Source organism: Lottia gigantea (genome assembly GCF_000327385.1).
Source record: "Lottia gigantea unplaced genomic scaffold LOTGIsca_143, whole genome shotgun sequence".
In the NCBI taxonomy this organism is placed as follows: domain Eukaryota; kingdom Metazoa; phylum Mollusca; class Gastropoda; family Lottiidae; genus Lottia; species Lottia gigantea.
In genome coordinates this window covers 387,925-407,304 of record NW_008707672.1, presented here as the reverse complement: position 1 = coordinate 407,304, position 19,380 = coordinate 387,925, and the positions used below count along the sequence as shown (strand labels likewise).

Sequence of the window (19,380 nt, the reverse complement as noted above, 5' to 3'; positions counted from 1 at the left end):
TCCCGACTTGATGATTACTTGTTTTGTTTATTTCCAGACCCTCGCTGTCCCGACTTGATGTTTACCTGTTTTGTTTATTTCCAGACCCTCGCTATCCCGACTCGATGTTTACCTGTTTTGTTTATTTCCAGACCTCCACTGTCCCGACTTGATGTTTATCTGTTTTGTTTATTTCCAGACCCTCGCTGTCCCGACTCGATGTTTACCTGTTTTGTTTATTTCCAGACCCTCGCTGTCATGACTTGATGTTTATCTGTTTTGTTTATTTCCAGACCCTCGCTGTCATGACTTGATGTTTACCTGTTTTGTTTATTTCCAGACCCTCGCTGTCCCGACTTGATGTTTACCTGTTTTGTTTATTTCCAGACCCTCGCTGTCCCGACTTGATGATTACCTGTTTTGTTTATTTCCAGACACTCGCTGTCCCGACTTGATGTCTATCTGTTTTGTTTATTTCCAGACCCTCGCTGTCCCGACTTGATGTTTATCTGTTTTGTTTATTTCCAGACCCTCGCTGTCCCGACTCGATGTTTACCTGTTTTGTTTATTTCCAGACCCTCGCTGTCCCGACTCGATGTTTACCTGTTTTGTTTATTTCCAGACCCTCGCTGTCATGACTTGATGTTTATCTGTTTTGTTTATTTCCAGACCCTCGCTGTCTCGACTTGATGTTTACCTGTTTTGTTTATTTCCAGACCCTCGCTGTCATGACTTGATGTTTACCTGTTTTGTTTATTTCTAGACCCTCGCTGTCTCCACTCGATGTTTATCTGTTTTGTTTATTTCCAGACCCTCGCTGTCATGACTTGATGTTTATCTGTTTTGTTTATTTCCAGACCCTCGCTGCCATGACTTGATGTTTATCTGTTTTGTTTATTTCCAGACCCTCGCTGCCATGACTCGATGTTTATCTGTTTTGTTTATTTCCAGACCCTCGCTGTCCCGACTCGATGTTTACTTGTAACAATAAACAATGTATCAACATGTTGTTTTACTGTGATTTTACTCCGCATTGTTCAGATTCGTCTGACGAGATTTCCTGTGGTAAGCAACCGTTTAATTTATCAATACCAACAGAACAAGCAAAATATCATACAAGAATCGACATTTTCTACTAGACACCTGATACCACATTTTATTACTATTTTTTTTTTATTTACTAACCCATGTTAATAAGCTGCTACCAATGTTTCGCCAGTATGCTGTTTTGGGTTTCGGGTTCAGATAGTTAGTACTTTGTTTATTGATTAAGAATTATCAAATTTCATACAATGGTGAATCTATTGAATTGGTGATGTTAATTTCATAAAGGTATTTTTCTGTTAGATTTTATTAAAAAGGATCCAAATTATAATTTCGTGTATTAAAGGGAGACAACTATTAATCAATGGGATGATTAGATATCAACTCTGTATTTCAGTTTATTCTAATTGTAATAATAACACATGGAGATGTCATTCAGGACAGTGTATATCAATAGATAGAAGATGTGATTTAATACCAGATTGTTTGGATCAATCAGATGAACAGGGTTGTGGTAAGAAACCTTCAAGGGGTTGTGAAAGTGGTTGTCTTGAATCAGGACACTGATAGCATACGTTTGCATTATTCCAATTGTTATTAGGTGTTTTAGACATAAATTAGAGCTTTTACAGTTAGATATCAGTAATTAGTTGTATATGACAGTCAGAATATTGCAGGAGAACTGCAAGTTGAATTTGACTATGAAAAGTGATACCCACAGCTGAAAGAGAGCATTGTCAACTGGTTAAAAGAAATGATAAGACGGCTGTATCATTTTAATGTCATTAATTTCGTTCTATTTCAGATATCTGTCCCAAGTCAACATTTCAATGTTATGATACGTCTTGTATTCCCAAGTCTCAGTTCTGTGACGGGTTTATGGACTGTCCCGGTCTGTACGGTGAAGATGAACCGATAACTTGTACTAGTAAATCACAACCATCCTGTGCTACATGGCAAGCAGTTGGTGCGACGGAAAGCGGAAAGTATAATATCAATATCGACAATGGTAAGATATTTTCTTGCAGTTGTAATTAAAATGTATCATGAAATGCTGATTCCTTTTTTTCTCTTCATACATGGACAGCCAATACGATGATGGTGATGACGGACGAATTTTAGACTGTTCTGGCACGCTACCTAACTAACCTAAAAGGTTGATTTTTTCACAGTCTCTTACAATTTGCCACATTAGCTAAGTCCCACTCTGTGCCACGTGTGGCTCTGGTTCTATCTGTTTTTTGATTTCTCTATAGAAATCGTTTTGTCATTATTACTCTGTAGAAACTGTAGAAGTGGCATGTTTATTTGAGAATGATAAGATCCGGACTGTATTTCACCACAATATGGAAGATACATCATACTCTACATACGAGGAAGTTACCAGAGTGTTTGAATACACTGCCAGTCTCTCGTCTATACAGAAATATACACAAATATCAACCCATTGTTACCAGTATGTAGAAATAACCTGCCACCAGTCCTGGAAGATCTATGATAATGATATCTTTACATGGTCGGATGTCACTGGCAAGAAAAGAAATTTCCACAGCACTTCAGATTCCTGTTCTTGTATTCTAGAGGACAACTGTTCCGACAATGACACCCAGTAGGTCGTATTTATATTTATTATTTAAAGGGATATCATCGTCTTACGTTATTGGTCTTATCTATGTTACTAATTCCGGTACGTGATTGAGACAAAAGTTTAAAACCTGAAACAGATAACTGATTTACATCTAGCAGCTTCTGAAGAAATCCCACCTACACCACATCACAAATTTCTACCATTTTAGAAACTCGAACGAAGTAAAGTAGCTCTTATTACCAGTGAGAGGAGCGGTTTATCATAATGTTTACCTAAATAGAAGTGGCGGGTGTCGCGCGAAGGAGAATTGACTTACTCTTTTCGAAACACCTGATGGTACTTCTCTTTGGTGTCCACTAATGTACTATCTTTACTCACGATTTTGTCATTCTTTGGACGCGAATTTTATTGACGGAATTGCCTTGCTTCAGTCGGATAACTACACGTATAGCATGTTTGGAGCAATTAAGATGCGTTAAACGTCCCTACTTCTGTGTATCTGAATGGGAAAAACATACAGAGTGCAAGAGGGACAGCGGTCATAGCTTATTTCTGTTTTCAAATGTTGATGACTCTCTATTGTGTACATCCTGTAAATTTCTGGATGTGGTAATTGACATTTCCATTTGAACGACTTGACTCTTTCTACCTCCGGACCTTCACCACATACAAGATAAAGCCGCGACGCACAATTTATTTTAATCTATTTTAATTTTTATCTCAGATGTTTATGTGATCTACCAAGATATGTCTGGTTTTCCCTAGATGATAACGCCAGACTGAGAGACAGAGGCTACATTTATGATAAAACATCTTTACCCATCACTAAGATATTAAGTGGCGGTCAACGGAGATATGAAAGTATTAAGAATGTTGTGGGACCTCTAATCTGTGAAGAAGGTAGGATGACAGAGGGTTACACTCAGTGGGAATCTGAAGGGTTCCTTTTTTTTCGAATGATCTACATAAGTATATGTATATGATTATAAAGAATAAGGTTTAATAATTTAAGTGTGAAGTCTTTCTGTTCACTTCTGATCTACTTCCTTATGTGAAAAGTTCATAAGGTGCTACAGTGTTTTCCCTAAACTCTTGTTTTGGATTTCGGGTTTCGTTTTGCGGTTCTGATCGTTAGTACTTGGTTTCTGTATTCCAAGTCTTTCGTACCAACTCAGAATAGCATGTTGTGGTAATGGATTATGATCTTCAAAATGATCTTTTATATCGTGTATGTCTTTCACACATTTCAGAACAACAGAACCATACCGAGATTTTGTTGTGTAAATCAGGAATAGTGACGTCGTCAGCAACAAGATGTATATTTGAATATAATGAGTATGACGTCATCAAGGGTTGTCGAGATCTGTCACATCTGACTAAATGTGGTAAGTTCTGTTTTCATCTAGTTCCCATACTCCTAATAGTTTATATCAATACCATGAGGAGGATTCGAACCAACGGTACCTAATCGTCAGGTAGACAATCCAACTCTACCGACTGAATATTTCACTGTCAGGATGGTGCTATTTTCATATTTGCCCAATTTCGAACCAGAAAACGCAAATCAGAAAGTCTATAGATTGAATTAGCGTCTTGCTCAAATTGGCAGGTCTACCACCTACCGTTACCATGTTTTTATTTTGTTATAGAACTGTTTGAATGTCCTGTAGACTATATCAAATGTAGAGGAAGTTATTGTATACCTGTTAATCAAGTCTGTGATGGTAGACCGGATTGTCCAGAACAGGATGATGAAGTTGACTGTGGTACGTCACAATGAAGCCCATAAGCCATTGTTTTACATTACATAAATTTCTATCACAAATTTCCTGGCAATTTTCTCTTTAGGAAAAGTTTTTGCTGAAGATACGTCTGATGCTTTTGAACTTAATCAAAATTAACGACTGGAAGTGTAAGTAGGAGTTGACAACATTTATTCATTTATTCATTTCAGAATACTACAGATGTCCTGGTTATTACCAATGTAATAATATGAAGGTTTGTTTACCGTGGAGTCACGTGTGTGACGGTGTGACAGACTGTCATGCTGGTGATGACGAACTGAATTGTAACATAGCTTGTCCTGATGGTTGTTCTTGTTCTGGTCTCAATATACAATGTTCTATCAACATCACTCAGCAATTTCTGTCTGGTTTGAATCCAGATATGCGCCATCTTGTTTTGAAAGATTCAAACATCGAGGCTGATAACTTGACCTTTAGTTCGTTTAGCCATCTTGGATTTCTCGATCTTTCTTTCACAGATTTGCGATTTATATCTACTGACATGTTCCGGTCTCTTTACAACTTATTTCATCTTGATCTGGGCTGGAATGGAATTCAGAGTCTCCACCATGGAATTTTCACTGATTTAAAGAATCTAAAATTCCTCAACCTTCTGGGAAATTTAGAATTACAGCTGATTGAGCCCATGACTTTCGTCGGTCTTGTGAAAATAGAAGCTTTAGATCTTTACGGACTTGGTTTGCAGAGTTTAAAATCTAACCAATTCTATGGTCTGGATTCTCTTGAACGTTTGAACATCTCCCACAACAGTCTTATTTCTATTCAGGACCAAGCCCTTTCTGATTTGACTCGATGTCAGATTTTAGACATGCGCGGGAACAACATCCAGAGTTTTGGAGGAAACGTTTTTAACGGTTTATCAAACCTGTCCTATCTATATTCGGACCGTTATACGTTCTGTTGTATCCGACCAGCGTCCGTACCGGATTCGCAATGTCTACCGGATCCTGACGAATTTTCATCGTGTTCAGATCTGATGAAGAACGGTACTCTAAGAATATCTATGTGGATTTTAGGGATTGTGGCGCTGATGGGGAACCTGTTGGTATTGCTTTATCGGATTTTAGTGGATGACAAGGACTTGGCGAAGAGTAACGGCGTGCTAGTGGCTAATCTAGGATTCGCGGATTTCATTATGGGGATATATATGTTGATGATTGCCACAGCTGATGTGATCTATCGTGGACGATACAGTTGGAATGACGAATCCTGGAGAAACAGCATGTCCTGTCAAATTGCAGGATTTCTGGCGACATTCTCTACCGAGGCTTCAGTCATGTTTCTCTGTCTGATCACAATAGATCGAGTCATTGCTATCAAATTCCCCTTCAGTGTGTTCAGATTGAAACGGAAATCAGCCTGGCTAGCATCCGAAGCAGTTTGGATCCTCAGCATTGTCATGGCCGCCGTTCCTTTATTTCCGTTAGACTACTTCTCTGGTAAATTCTACTCTAGAACAGGCGTGTGTCTGGGGCTTCCACTTACTAAAAACCGAGCACCAGGTTGGGAATACGGAATGGCTGTATTTATTCTGTGGAATTGTGTTTGTTTTATCGTCGTGGCTGTTGGACAAGGTGTCATCTACCATACCGTTAAGAGAAGTGGCCAGAAAGTTCGTCGTGAACAGAAAGTTGATATGTCGGTGGCTAGAAAGTTGTCGTTTATCGTTATGTCAGATTTTCTCTGTTGGTTTCCAATCTGTGTTATGGGTGAGTTGTTAGTGATATATAAAACATCAAGTGCGGTAACCGTATTTCATCAATATCATTCTTATTAAAACATTTTTATAATTTGGTTTTAATAATAACGTAAATTAATTACTAATTGCGAAAGTAAAAATAACAGGTTTTCGCGATTTCAGGGAATCTGTCTCTTTACGAGGCCATATTATGCCTGGTGATGTCTAGTCAACTATTGTTTTTATCTTGTAGGTCTGATGACTTTACGAGGTCATATTATACCGGATGATGTGTAGTCAACTATTGTTTTTATCTTGTAGGTCTGATGACTTTACGAGGTCATATTATACCGGGTGATGTGTAGTCAACTATTGTTTTTACCTTGTAGGTCTGATGACTTTACGAGGTCATATTATACCGGGTGATGTCTAGTCAACTATTGTTTTTATTTTGTAGGTCTGATGACTTTACGAGGTCATATTATACCGGGTGATGTCTAGTCAACTATTGTTTTTATCTTGTAGGTCTGATGACTGTACGAGGTCATATTATACCGGGTGATGTGTAGTCAACTATTGTTTTTATCTTGTAGGTCTGATGACTTTACGAGGTCATATTATACCGAGTGATGTCTAGTCAACTATTGTTTTTATATTGTAGGTCTGATGACTTTACGAGGTCATATTATACCGGGTGATGTCTAGTCAACTATTGTTTTTATCTTGTAGGTCTGATGACTGTACGAGGTCATATTATACCGGGTGATGTGTAGTCAACTATTGTTTTTATCTTGTAGGTCTGATGACTTTACGAGGTCATATTATACCGGGTGATGTCTAGTCAACTATTGTTTTTATCTTGTAGGTCTGATGACTTTACGAGGTCATATTATACCGGGTGATGTGTAGTCAACTATTGTTTTTATCTTGTAGGTCTGATGACTTTACGAAGTTATATTATACCGGGTGATGTCTAGTCAACTATTGTTTGTAACTTGTAGGTCTGATGACTTTACGAGGTCATATTATACCGGGTGATGTGTAGTCAACTATTGTTTTTATCTTGTAGGTCTGATGACTTTACGAGGTCATATTATACCGGGTGATGTGTAGTCAACTATTGTTTTTATCTTGTAGGTCTGATGACTTTACGAGGTCATATTATACCGGATGATGTCTAGTCAACTATTGTTTTTATCTTGTAGGTCTGATGACTTTACGAGGTCATATTATACCGGGTGATGTTTAGTCAACTATTGTTTTTATCTTGTAGGTCTGATGACTTTACGAGGTCATATTATACCGGGTGATGTCTAGTCAACTATTGTTTTTATCTTGTAGGTCTGATGACTTTACGAGGTCATATTATACCTGGTGATGTCTAGTCAACTATGGTTTTTATCTTGTAGGTCTGATGACTTTACGAGGTCATATTATACCGGGTGATGTGTACGCCTGGGTAGCAGTTTTTATTCTACCAGTGAATTCAGCTTTAAACCCAATTATATATTCTACTTCATCTATACGACCCTCTCTATTTGTAAAAAAGGTAAGACAAAGGTGTACCGTACTATAAATGTATGTAAAGAATTTGGACAAAGTCATCCAGGTATCTGTATTTAACTTTAAATGACAATATTTACATGGTTACAATCTCAATCCCCACACAACTCGCATCCCTGAAAGTAAAGAATATTTATCAAAGTCTACGAATGTCTATCCTGTATACATTAAGATCAAAAACTTTACATTTCAGTTGAGAAGACAACTGACTAGAAGTTTAACAGAAACATCAGAAGGTATTCTTATATATAATATATATCTTCTTAATTACTGTAGAAATAAGAGCTCTGGGCTCAGATCAGAGAAACTGATGTCACTCCTTGCCTTTTCAACTGAACAATGCTTTAAAGATTCCAAGTTGCCATTAATGCATGCATATGTTGTTTATCAACATTTTGTATCATCTTGAGTGAGACCTATATGGGAGAGAACTCTATGACTGTTCTGTATGAAAACCTGATGTTATATGCCTGTTACCGAGTTTATACATGTAGCAACGTATCGTGAATATTATCACTTTATTTACAGTGTCAGATACAAGAAAACTCATCCGTGAAATCAGATCACTGGAGTTGTTCCATGTGGACTCTCCACAGGACTCGGTATCTCTAGTAGAGTATTTACGAGAAGATATTGATGTTAAAATGATATTGGATGTAGTTATCAGAATAACTCAATCACTTCAATCTTTACACTCCCATGGTTTTATATTAGGTGAACTCAATGAATATAACATATTCCTCTCAGTGGATAATGGGGTAAGACAATTTCTTTTAGAAATATATTTTAAAATATAGCAATTTTCTTTGGAAATTGTTTGGTAAATCAAATCAGCTTATATAATAGAGTCTTAATATAACTTTGATTGATACAAATATAAGTTACAGACATTGCTCAAATCAAAAATATTTTTACTACAAAGATAATTTATTTTATTTCCTTTTATTTCAGTCATTATTTATTGTGTACTTTTCATCTATTTTATTTAGATAAACATTTCGTTTCATTTCATTTCAGATATTAACAAAGTTATCTTCGGTAATTATTCCAATTCAATCTACAGAATACGATGACATACAACACGACATCACACTACTTGGGACTATAGTATCTATGATGTTGAAAACGTACGGAATCAGAAAGAAAATGTTAAAAATGTTACTGTAATATTTTATAGAGTTAATCTTTAAATCATATAATATAAAAATTCTATATCATCTTAACGTTAAAACCTAAAACCATCTGAACTGTATGCTGCTCTCTCTTGGTGTTACAAAAACATGTTTTTATAAATCAACACTGAAAAATATAACTATCGATCTGAACTTAAAGGGACACGCTCATTATCGGTTCGACCAATCGTCTTAGAAACGGGATTTCTCTAAAGTAAAACTAAAGTTCAAAACTCAACGCCGAAATTTGAGCTTCAAAAGCCACTTGTGTCCAGAATTATCTGCATTAAAATGACGACTCGTTTTTTCTTGACAATATGTCACATAATGTAGAAGAGATATTTATAGAAATAGAAAATGAAATTTCGAGTTTAAGGTATATTTAAAGGGGTTTCCGTACATTTCTAGTATTATATTCAATACCCAAATAAACATAGAAATTGGCGACTGTTCCCCTTTAATATGTGCTGCTTTTAATGAATTCAATGATCATTGTCACACCTCTTTTATTACATCAACCTTGTGTTTAGTTCATGGAGACAAATTACAAGAACATGCCACACTTAATACACTAGTATTATTGAGCGTTGAAGGGGGTTTTCTGTGGTTATTAGACAATGAAATTGAGTTATAAATGCTACAGATCTGAAAAAAAAAGAATATTTCAAATCTGTTGGAATTCTTTACTTTGGTTTCTATGGAATCAAAACTATGGTAAGATATTTGAATTAAGCAGAAAATGTAAATAATGAATAACACCCGCCCTGTTCTTTAAATTTTAAATATTACTAAGATTATTGGTAAGTCACAATTTCTCTAATTAATTGAAAAAATTCCTTTCTTTTTAATTCTTTCTATGTCTATTACACCTTTGAATGAAGAGATAATATTGATTGTTTGGAATTTCTTAAATTTTCTGAAAGTCAATGTTATGTTTTAGAAAATCAAAATAGGTTGAATTCCCTTTACTTGAAACGTAACCCATGGCGACGTCACTGTTTAATATTATTATCGTTGTTATTGTACTAAAGATGTCGTGAATGCTGAAAACGTTATATATATAATTATATATATATGTTGTGAAATTTAAGTTATAAATTAAAACATTTAAACATGTCCTATACTACGTAAAATTGCGCCTAAGGGGATCTATACTAAACAAACCACCATATACAGTAGGTATAATATTATTATCAGTGTTAGAGAACTGGAGACTGAAATCGTTACACTTGAATGATACAATAAACATGCTTTTCAACTGTGTTTAGTTTTACTAATAGTCTTCTGGGAGTTGAAATGAAATGAAATGAATAAAGTTTTACCTTCAACTTTTCTGCACCATGTGGGCTAATGAAGACGGGCAAAGCCATGCAGTGTGCAATGAAGGAAATGTTGCCAAGACAGCCTGCACTTTTTCGATTTTCAACTGTTGAGGGATCTTTAACGTGCACAGCATGTAGCACACGGGGCCTCGGTTTATTGTCCCATCCCAATGACTAGAGGCTTTTTCCATTTCAGCTCTGGGAGTTGAATATTTCACTTTAATTTATATAAAATATAGATGACGATACAGTCTTCAACTTTAATTATCTCAGCAAACAAATTGTTCTTCCAAATTACCAGAACTATTTCAAAATCATTAGGTACCTTCAAATAATCCTCAAAATATAAATTTCTATCTTCACTGGTAATAGGGCTCAAATTTTGACGATAGGCGAAACAATTCTTCTGATTAGCTCAGCTTAAAAAAAAAAATTCTGACACTAAGATGAGATAAACCGAATGGATTGTGAAATTTTTTAATAAGTGATATGATTTTGCATTTAATATTTCTTATACCCATAACTTTTCTCAATCCTTTGATCTTTAAAATAGGTTATTATCCGGCACACCTAAACTTTTGGTAATACACCTCCGCTTTTTACCATACACCTACACGTTTGCTGAGTATGTGAAAAATCTAGGTTTGCCCCAATTGTCAAATTCTTACACAAATGGTTGCATCAAATGTCAAAACAATTCTTACTTTGTAAATAGAGGCCAAAATCCTAATTAAGTTTGCAAGTTAAAATGAAATGCGGCTTTTATCTTCAAAACGTGATGTGAACTCATTGGTTCACCCATTATAAGTATCCGACAATCGGAACATCACTATTTGCCTTTTTCAATAAACGAATTGAAGTGGGTTTTCATTTCGTAAGATTAAACTTTTATTCTATTCATAAAAGTTTTGTTCTTTGTTTGACAAATCCCATAATATTTATTGCTGTAGATTTTTTAGAGTAAGAATATTAAGGTTGTGGTCATTTGAGTTTTCGGCCATCTTCTTCTGAATGTCTTGTCCTGACATGCCTTTCGGAATGAATGTTTTAAGTATTGAACAAAAACTTCTCTCAGAATGATATTTATCTATGGAATACATCAAAAATTGTATTATGGACCAAAATGAGGTAGACACATTTTGTTTGTATCTTTTGGTGATGGAAGAAAAGACAACTCTGGTCACTGTGCTATGTACTGTACTTACACAGTGATGGAAGATTCTACTAAGGATATACTGGCCTGTAAGATAGCTGACAAACGAATGGCAGATCTGAAATCTGAAATATGGAAAAGAAGGGTTTGATAATGGCATTGGATGAGTTATTTCTGTAGTTTGTAGATATTTTTGTTTTGCCTCAGAAACTTATTTGTGTTCTTTTTTTTTGTTTATTAGTGCAAAGAATTTTGACAAAAAGCTCACAGCCGTAAGTCATTACCTGAGCCAAAATTCCACGATATTTTTCTCAAATCTGTCGATAATCTCATAGTTCTCGATTGATGCTGTTCAGTTGTGAAAATTTATAGATTATTTATTAATTTGCATTTTTATTTGTATTCTAATACTTTGTTCCTAATTTCTAACAGTTGGCCCAAGAATCAAGAAATGCTGAATTGAGACCATGAATCCCAGATATCATCAACAATGTTTGGTTTTCAAGCAGGAAAGCAGAAGGTGATGAAAGTGCTTGGCTTGTAAACAATATTTGATATTTGTGCTTTAATCTATATCATATTGATATAAGTTATAACTCCAAAATGGAATATAATTTACTCTAAAAAACTTACAGGGTAGACTCAAACTGTAATACAATTTTTTTTCACAGATCATCAGTCATCATTTCATTTTAGATATTCATCTGTAGGTTTATTTGTAATATTTTTAATGCAGGATAGATGGAGGGGTGTATTACACCATACAATAAATATACACCAAAAGTTATTAAAAGAGTCCGCTGTTGTACCAGAATGTGAGCATGGTGGGTTGACAGACATTAACAAGAAATTGTTGGAACCGGATACTGATGCTCACAAAACTTCAACAAAAGCAGTGGTAGATACAATATTCATACACACTTTGAAACACTACGTTAATTTTCGGTATGTTTTCATGTTTTATGATGAAGGTCGACTGGCTGAAAGTATGCTTAATCTAATAGATAAATAAATAAATGGACTCGAAAGATCTTGTCATTTCCAAGTCAGTTAAGGATAGTTGTCTCTCAACTTTGAATAACTTTTTATATTTTCAGACATACTGGTGACAATTTCCACCAGCACTTATTGATGTATGCAGCCAAAAGATTTCTTATGGGTAAGTCTCAAAAACAACAAAAGTAACAAAATATCATGTGATGCTAAAGCCTAATAGGTTGCACATATCCTGGGATTTCAATTCATGGGCCAGAAATTTGAATTAAGAAGGAATAAATTTCAACACATCTTGCATAAAGCCCGAAGACTTTATTGTATATTTCATTCTGCAAAATTAGTGCTTGGTATATCAATTTATCAGCAATATGAATAATATCTTACAGGTATCCAGTGTATACAGCCAGAAATCAACTTGCAGTCATTGACTACCAAAAACATAAAGACAGACCCCAAGGAGTAGATAATAAAGGCAGTTTATAGAAGGTGTATGATTTTATCTGACATGTATTTGATAACATATAGCCAGTTACATTCTGATTGTATGTTGTATTCATGATTTGCTTCTTGCTCATTTACCCTAAGCAGATGAAATTGTAGAATATTAGTTATAATGGACACGCTGTACAATATCATTTTATGTTTTACGTGTTGTTATTTTTCAGGTATCAAAGACTATATTCAAAGAGGAAGAACATATGGAGTGCTGTTCCTATCAAAGAACCAAAATTATATTCTTATATTCTTAAATATTTTAAAGAGTTTGGGAGAACTTACTTGGCCTATTCCCTCAGCATTCCCACTACAGGCTGGTGATCCACGACTGATTAATAGCAACATTGCCAGTGTCGAAACAGAATCCGTAAAAGATTTGGTGGAGAAAAAAAAACTATATTTGCGCGAAAAATTACTTTTTGCAACAACACAACATAGTAAAAGCACAGAGATAAAGCAGTCAAACATTCTTGACATATTACTTAAATCGACCTCTATGAAATCCTGTCAGTAGCACTTGGAAATGTTCTGTGAATTCACAGAACAGCACAACTCTTCTTACTCCTGCGTCTAATCTGCCATGTCTCAAAAGTGTAAAATTTCTATAGGCTGTCGATTTTTGTATGATATTTTGCCTGTTCTGTTTGTATTGATAATAATTAAACGGTTGCTTACCACAGTAAAGCTCGTCAGAACTATCTGAACAATGATTAGTAAAATCACAGTAAAACAACATGTTAATACATTGTTTATTGTTACAAGTAAACATCGAGTCGGGACAGCGAGGGTCTGGAAATAAACACGACGGGTGAACATCGAGTAGGGACTGTGAGGGCCACCGACCAGTACATACATGCTAACTCCAACCACCCTGCACAAACCAAATCCTGCATAATCTCTACCCTTACCCGCAGAGCCAGATCCATTTGTGACCCGGAATTCCTTAATGACGAAATTAACCATTTGAAAGATGTGTTCACTAGCAACAATGACTATCCCACCCAGATAACCAACTCGATTATCCGCATTTCCCTCAAGTCAACCACCTCAGATAAAGAAGTTACACCAACCACCAAACAACTAGCTGCTCCTCTACCCAGAATATGTGAAATTATAGAAATAACAATATTAAAAACATTCTTCAGTCTGACATTATAGAAATAACAATATTAAAAACATTCTTCAGTCTGAAATTATAGAAATAACAATATTAAAAACATTCTTCAGTCTGAAATTATAGAAATAACAATATTAAAAATATCCTTCAGTCTGAAATTATAGTAATAACAATATTAAAAACCATTCTTCAGTCAGAAAATTATAGAAATAACAATATTAAAAATATCCTTCAGTCTGAAATTATAGAAATAACAATATTAAAAATATCTTTCAGTCTGAAATTATAGAAATAATAATATTACAACATTCTTCAGTCTGAAATTATAGAAATAACAATATTAAAAACATCCTTCAGTCTGAAATTATAGAAATAACAATATTAAAAATATCCTTCAATCTGAAATTATAGATATAACAATATTAAAAACATCCTTCAGTCTGAAATTATAGAAATAACAATATTAAAAATATCCTTCAGTCTAAAATTATAGAAATAACAATATTAAGAACATTCTTCAGTCTGAAATTATAGAAATAACAACATTAAAAACATCTTCAGTCTAAAATTATAGACATAACAATATTAAAAACATCGTTCAGTCTGAAATCATAGATATAACAATATTAAAGACATTCTTCAGTCTGAAATATAGAAATAACAATATCAAAAACATCCTTCAGTCTGAAATTATAGAAATAACAATATTAAAAACATCCTTCAGTCTTAAATTATAGATATAACAATATTAAAAACATCCTTCAGTCTGAAATTATAGAAATAACAATATTAAAAACATCCTTCAGTCTGAAATTATAGAAATAACAATATTAAAAACATCCTTCAGTCTGAAATTATAGAATAACAATATTAAAAACATTCTTCAGTCTGAAATTATAGTAATAACAATATTAAAAACATCCTTCAGTCTGAAATTATAGAAATAACAATATTAAAAATATCCTTCAGTCTAAAATTATAGAAAAAACAATATTACAACATTCTTCAGTCTGAAATAAAATTACAGAAATAACAATATCAAAAACATTCTTTAGTCTGAAATCATTATTTTCATAATGTTAATATGCATTATATAGAAGGTAAATTTAATCGATATTCAGGTTTTAGTAAGGTATCTATGTATCTAATCAGTTATGTTTATTGCAGTCTGTACTATAAATAGACTTAATTAAGTCTTCAGTGAACGAAGTTGATAATAATTCTATTGTATATATATAGTATACTCATTACGTCTGTCTAGGTAAACTTGTATTTTTATTTTTTGGCACGACTTACATTAAATTATTAAAAGGTAAACACTTTCATTACATGACTAGTCGTTTTTATACACTATTTTTAAAACATATCAGAAAGCATCACATCTACCTCAATCTCAATCTTTTTGAAAATTGAAATGTTGTAAATTGACGCAGTGTTTCCGATTTAATTTAGAAAATCTCTTTACAATCCTTTCGAGAAAATTAATTGAAAAACGTTGTAATTGGTTGTGGTTTGACTAAATATATATTGTATTGATTGAAATCAAGAGGAAATATGTATTCATTCTTTATTTTTTAACAAATTATATTCTAGCTCTTCAATCGTGAATTATAGTATAAGATAGTTGATATTTTTATTGTTAAGTTGGCTTACAATTATTCCTGTATTGACTTGGTATCAGTTGTATGTTTTAAATTAAAACTTTGTTTTACCAACTAAGTGATCTGATTCTGGAAACTATGTAAGGTACAAAGATACACTTTCTCCCTTGAGATAAAATTATAAAGTGACTTAAGTCGCGAATAGTCGATATACAGTGTCCGGTGCGGTGTATGATGGGGGATTATCGATAGAGTAGAAAATATAATTTTGTTGTCTAATTTATTGTTGAATTCCCTCAGTTTATGAAAAAATTACTTACCTTTATTTCCTTCCAATTTCAAATGAATAGTGTTTCCGTTGGTGTAAATTCATCTTAAATTCTGTTGAATAATTATTTTCTAGCTTTCTTCCATTTGATCCAATACAAGACCTAAGTTATTGACATAATATGAATCGAAATACACACAAAACACTATAAATTCTTAGGCTTTATTTACACAAGGTGACAATAAAATATTATTTTTAAAGTAAATTATAATAAAGATACTTTTTCAATGATATACAATAATATTTCACTGTCAAAATAGTGCTCAATGAATTAATTGTAGAGCAATATAGAAATACCACTGTTAAACTAGTGCTCAATACATCAATTGTAGAGTAATATAGAAATACCACTGTTAAACTAGTGCTCAATACATCAATTGTAGAGCAATATAGAAATACCATTGTTAAAATAGTGCTCAATACATCAATTGTAGAGTGATATAGAAATACCACTGTTAAAATAGTGCTCAATACATCAATTGTAGAGTGATATAGAAATACCACTGTTAAAATAGTGCTCAATACATCAATTGCAGAGCAATATAGAAATACCATTGTTAAAATAGTGCTCAATACATCAATTGTAGAGCATTATAGAAATACTACTGTTAAAATAGTGCTCAATACATCAATTGTAGAGCAATATAGAAATACCATTGTTAAAATAGTGCTCAATACATCAATCGTAGAACATTATTGAAATACCTCTGATAAAATAGTGCTCAATACATCAATTGTAGAGCGATATAGAAATACCACTGTTAAAATAGTGCTCATTGCATCAATTATTGTAGAGAGATATAGAAAACCACTGTTAAAATAGTGCTCAATACATCAATTGTAGAGCGATATAGAAATATCACTGTTAAAATAGTGCTCAATGCCTCAATTGTAGAGTGATATAGAAATATCACTGTTAAAATAGTGCTCAATACATCAATTGTAGAGTGATATAGAAATACCACTGTTAAAATAGTGCTCAATGCCTCAATTATAGAATGATATAGAAATACCACTGTTAAAATAGTGCTCAATACATCAATTGTAATGCGATATAGAAATGCCAGTCTGAAAATAGTGCTGAATGCATTCAACTCGTTCCTTTTACAAGATTGTGGGCTATCGTGACATTATATTACTTGATATATATATACTTCTTCCCAATCAACACAAAATATGTACTTAAATTGATATGTTTTTCAAAATGACTTTGTTTACAGCATTATTCGAATTTTCAATGTTCTTATGCAAGAAACACTCTAAATTATATCCATTTAGGGTTAATCGTGGAAGGCATATTTCGATTGATATACGTTTTAAAATGATTTATTTTGGAAATGAATAGTTTAGGGAGAGGAATGTTTTCCCTGAGGATGAGAAACACTGGTTTAAAACATCAATCTGAACCCTCGACCCAATGAGTTTCCTGGGATACTCAACTGGTTGTGAGAAAAAGGAACTAAGCTCTTTCAACTTGTTCCTTTTTCTCACTGTAACAAATATTCCATAAAATTAGAATACATTTGTAAAAGTATTATGATACATTGCCTCAACACCCCCCCCCCCCCCCCGATCCCCGACCCCTCAGTCCACCAATGCTTTGAGCTGCTTCTCATGGCAATTTAAAAGGCTTTATACCTGTTCTGTCAAATCTATAAAGATCTTTCGAATTATTTCTGATATAGGCGGCCATCATACTGAAACTACTACCTGACGTAATTAGAACACTACACTTTGACAGTATGATTTGATCAATTACAGAAGTTTCGAACCCAAGGCAGTCTGCACCCTTTCTGTCAATGTGTACGATCTTACCCCCGGAATCAAAATAACGCTTTGTGAATCGCCGTCGTGCTGAATCTCTAACTTCGATATTGTCAGTTGCGACAAATATTGTATTGACTTTGTCATATTTTTCCATAAAATCCCAAAGTTTTGGCACGCTCGTTAAATTATTCCTAGGTGCATCGTTGGGTAAATTTTTACTTCTCCCGATCCGGACATGCGCACAAGTCAAATTTTCTGGCAAAGCTAGCGTTTTTAAATGGTTGATCACGTAGTGTGATGGTTTCATCAAATATTCCCAAATTAGTTTTAAAATTTGGCCTACTTTCGTCCCACCTTTTAGATAAGGGGGTAATTTATGCTGGATTTGGCGATACATGCTAACAAAACGTTTAGAACCAGTTAGTAAATAAATCACCTCGGTCGTTTCGTTTAACGATAAAACAGTCCCTCTCTCGATGACTTTGTATGGTTTCCCGAACAGGTTACTTTCAGGAATAATCCAGTTGTATTCATTTGGAATAAAAAATTGTCGAACATCACAAGGTGAAGACATGATGATTCCGAACCTTCTATCCATCTGAATCGCATTAATGAAGGCGTAAGTTACACCCTGCTGTCGACCACCTAATCCACTACAACCTCGATTTTTATCACAAAGGTAGATCAAATATTTTTGTCTGTGTGCTGTTTTCAACGACTTTGTAGCTTTCTGGAAATTTTTTCCATGGTTTAAAACTGGTGTGGCATAATTTTGGGGTCCGTAGTATAATATCTTGGTAGCTAGGATACCTGACACTGGAGGTGTTGTATAAAAATATACCATTGTTATTGATATTATTATAAATCCTGCACAGAGTCCCTTGATAGTCGTCAACATTTTTCAGTCTGAAATTATAGAAATAACAAAGATAAAAATATCCTTCAGTCTGAAATTATAGATATAACAATATTAAAAACATCCTTCAGTCTGAAATTATAGAAATAACAATATTAAATCGATATTCAGGTTTTAGTAAGGTATCTATGTATCTAATCAGTTATTTTATTGCAGTCGGTACTATAAATAGACTTAATTAAGTCTTCAGTGAACGAAGTTTATAATGATTCTATTGTTTATATATAGTATACCAACTACGTCTGTCTAGGTAAACTTGTATTTCTATTTTTTGGCACGACTAACATCAAATCATTAAAAACATCACATCCCCCCAAACTTAACCTGAATCTTTTTTAAAATTGAAATTGAATATCCAGAAAAATCTCTTTACAAATATATAGTGTATTGTCGGTTTGTTCATGCTTGAGTTATGGTATAAATATGTTTTTATTCTCAAGTTGGATACAGACTATTCATATAATGATAAAGAAAGAAACGAAACTATAGATACATACTTTTAAAAAAAAAATGGACATAAAATTTAAAGTCTCAAACAAGTCTATATATTCATCAGTTAAACTTACGAAATGTCATGAACAAAAATTATAATCTCTACATAAGACGATATGACTTGGATGATAGAGGGATTCTGTTGTATAGTTTTGTTTAATAGACTAAAGAAAATATGCCCCGATCTGGCTAACACCATCAAAGACATCTAAGACACGAAACATAATTAAAATAAAACATATAAAATAAACATGACTATTTCAAGATATAGGGTAGCATGGGGGAGTACGCCCCTCGAAGCAAGTTGCCTCATTGGGTTAACTTTAAGGTTAATCATCAGATGGCGTTTTTATCTGTCTTTGTT

General features: G+C 33.7%; 4 protein-coding genes across 4 annotated transcripts in view; 3 read left to right on the top strand and 1 right to left on the bottom strand.

Moving 5' to 3' along the window:
* LOTGIDRAFT_62520 (hypothetical protein) overlaps positions 1-4,367 on the top strand; it is a gene marked incomplete at both ends in the record, with an annotated part of 21,656 nt that extends 17,289 nt beyond the window's left edge. The window contains 3 exons of the mRNA XM_009050053.1: positions 931-1,044; positions 1,421-1,570; positions 4,282-4,367. Coding sequence (XP_009048301.1) covers positions 931-1,044; positions 1,421-1,570; positions 4,282-4,367 — 350 coding nt within the window. The remainder of the gene's footprint in view (positions 1-930; positions 1,045-1,420; positions 1,571-4,281) is intronic.
* Positions 4,368-5,041: 674 nt separating this feature from the next.
* On the top strand, positions 5,042-7,670 carry LOTGIDRAFT_140100 (hypothetical protein; the record flags this gene model as incomplete). The annotated part of the gene is made up of 2 exons (XM_009050052.1): positions 5,042-6,125; positions 7,504-7,670. 2 exons carry the CDS (start codon positions 5,042-5,044, stop codon positions 7,668-7,670), a joined length of 1,251 nt encoding a protein of 416 aa, XP_009048300.1.
* Positions 7,671-9,540: 1,870 nt separating this feature from the next.
* LOTGIDRAFT_172868 (hypothetical protein) lies at positions 9,541-13,309 on the top strand (the record flags this gene model as incomplete). The annotated part of the gene is made up of 4 exons (XM_009050051.1): positions 9,541-9,543; positions 12,041-12,249; positions 12,402-12,463; positions 12,966-13,309. The coding sequence occupies 4 exons, from the start codon at positions 9,541-9,543 to the stop codon at positions 13,307-13,309; spliced, it is 618 nt and encodes a 205-aa protein (XP_009048299.1).
* Positions 13,310-17,453: 4,144 nt separating this feature from the next.
* On the bottom strand, positions 17,454-18,452 carry LOTGIDRAFT_172867 (hypothetical protein; the record flags this gene model as incomplete). Its single annotated transcript, XM_009050050.1, has 2 exons — positions 17,454-17,551; positions 17,657-18,452. 2 exons carry the CDS (start codon positions 18,450-18,452, stop codon positions 17,454-17,456), a joined length of 894 nt encoding a protein of 297 aa, XP_009048298.1.
* Positions 18,453-19,380: the final 928 nt, after the last annotated feature.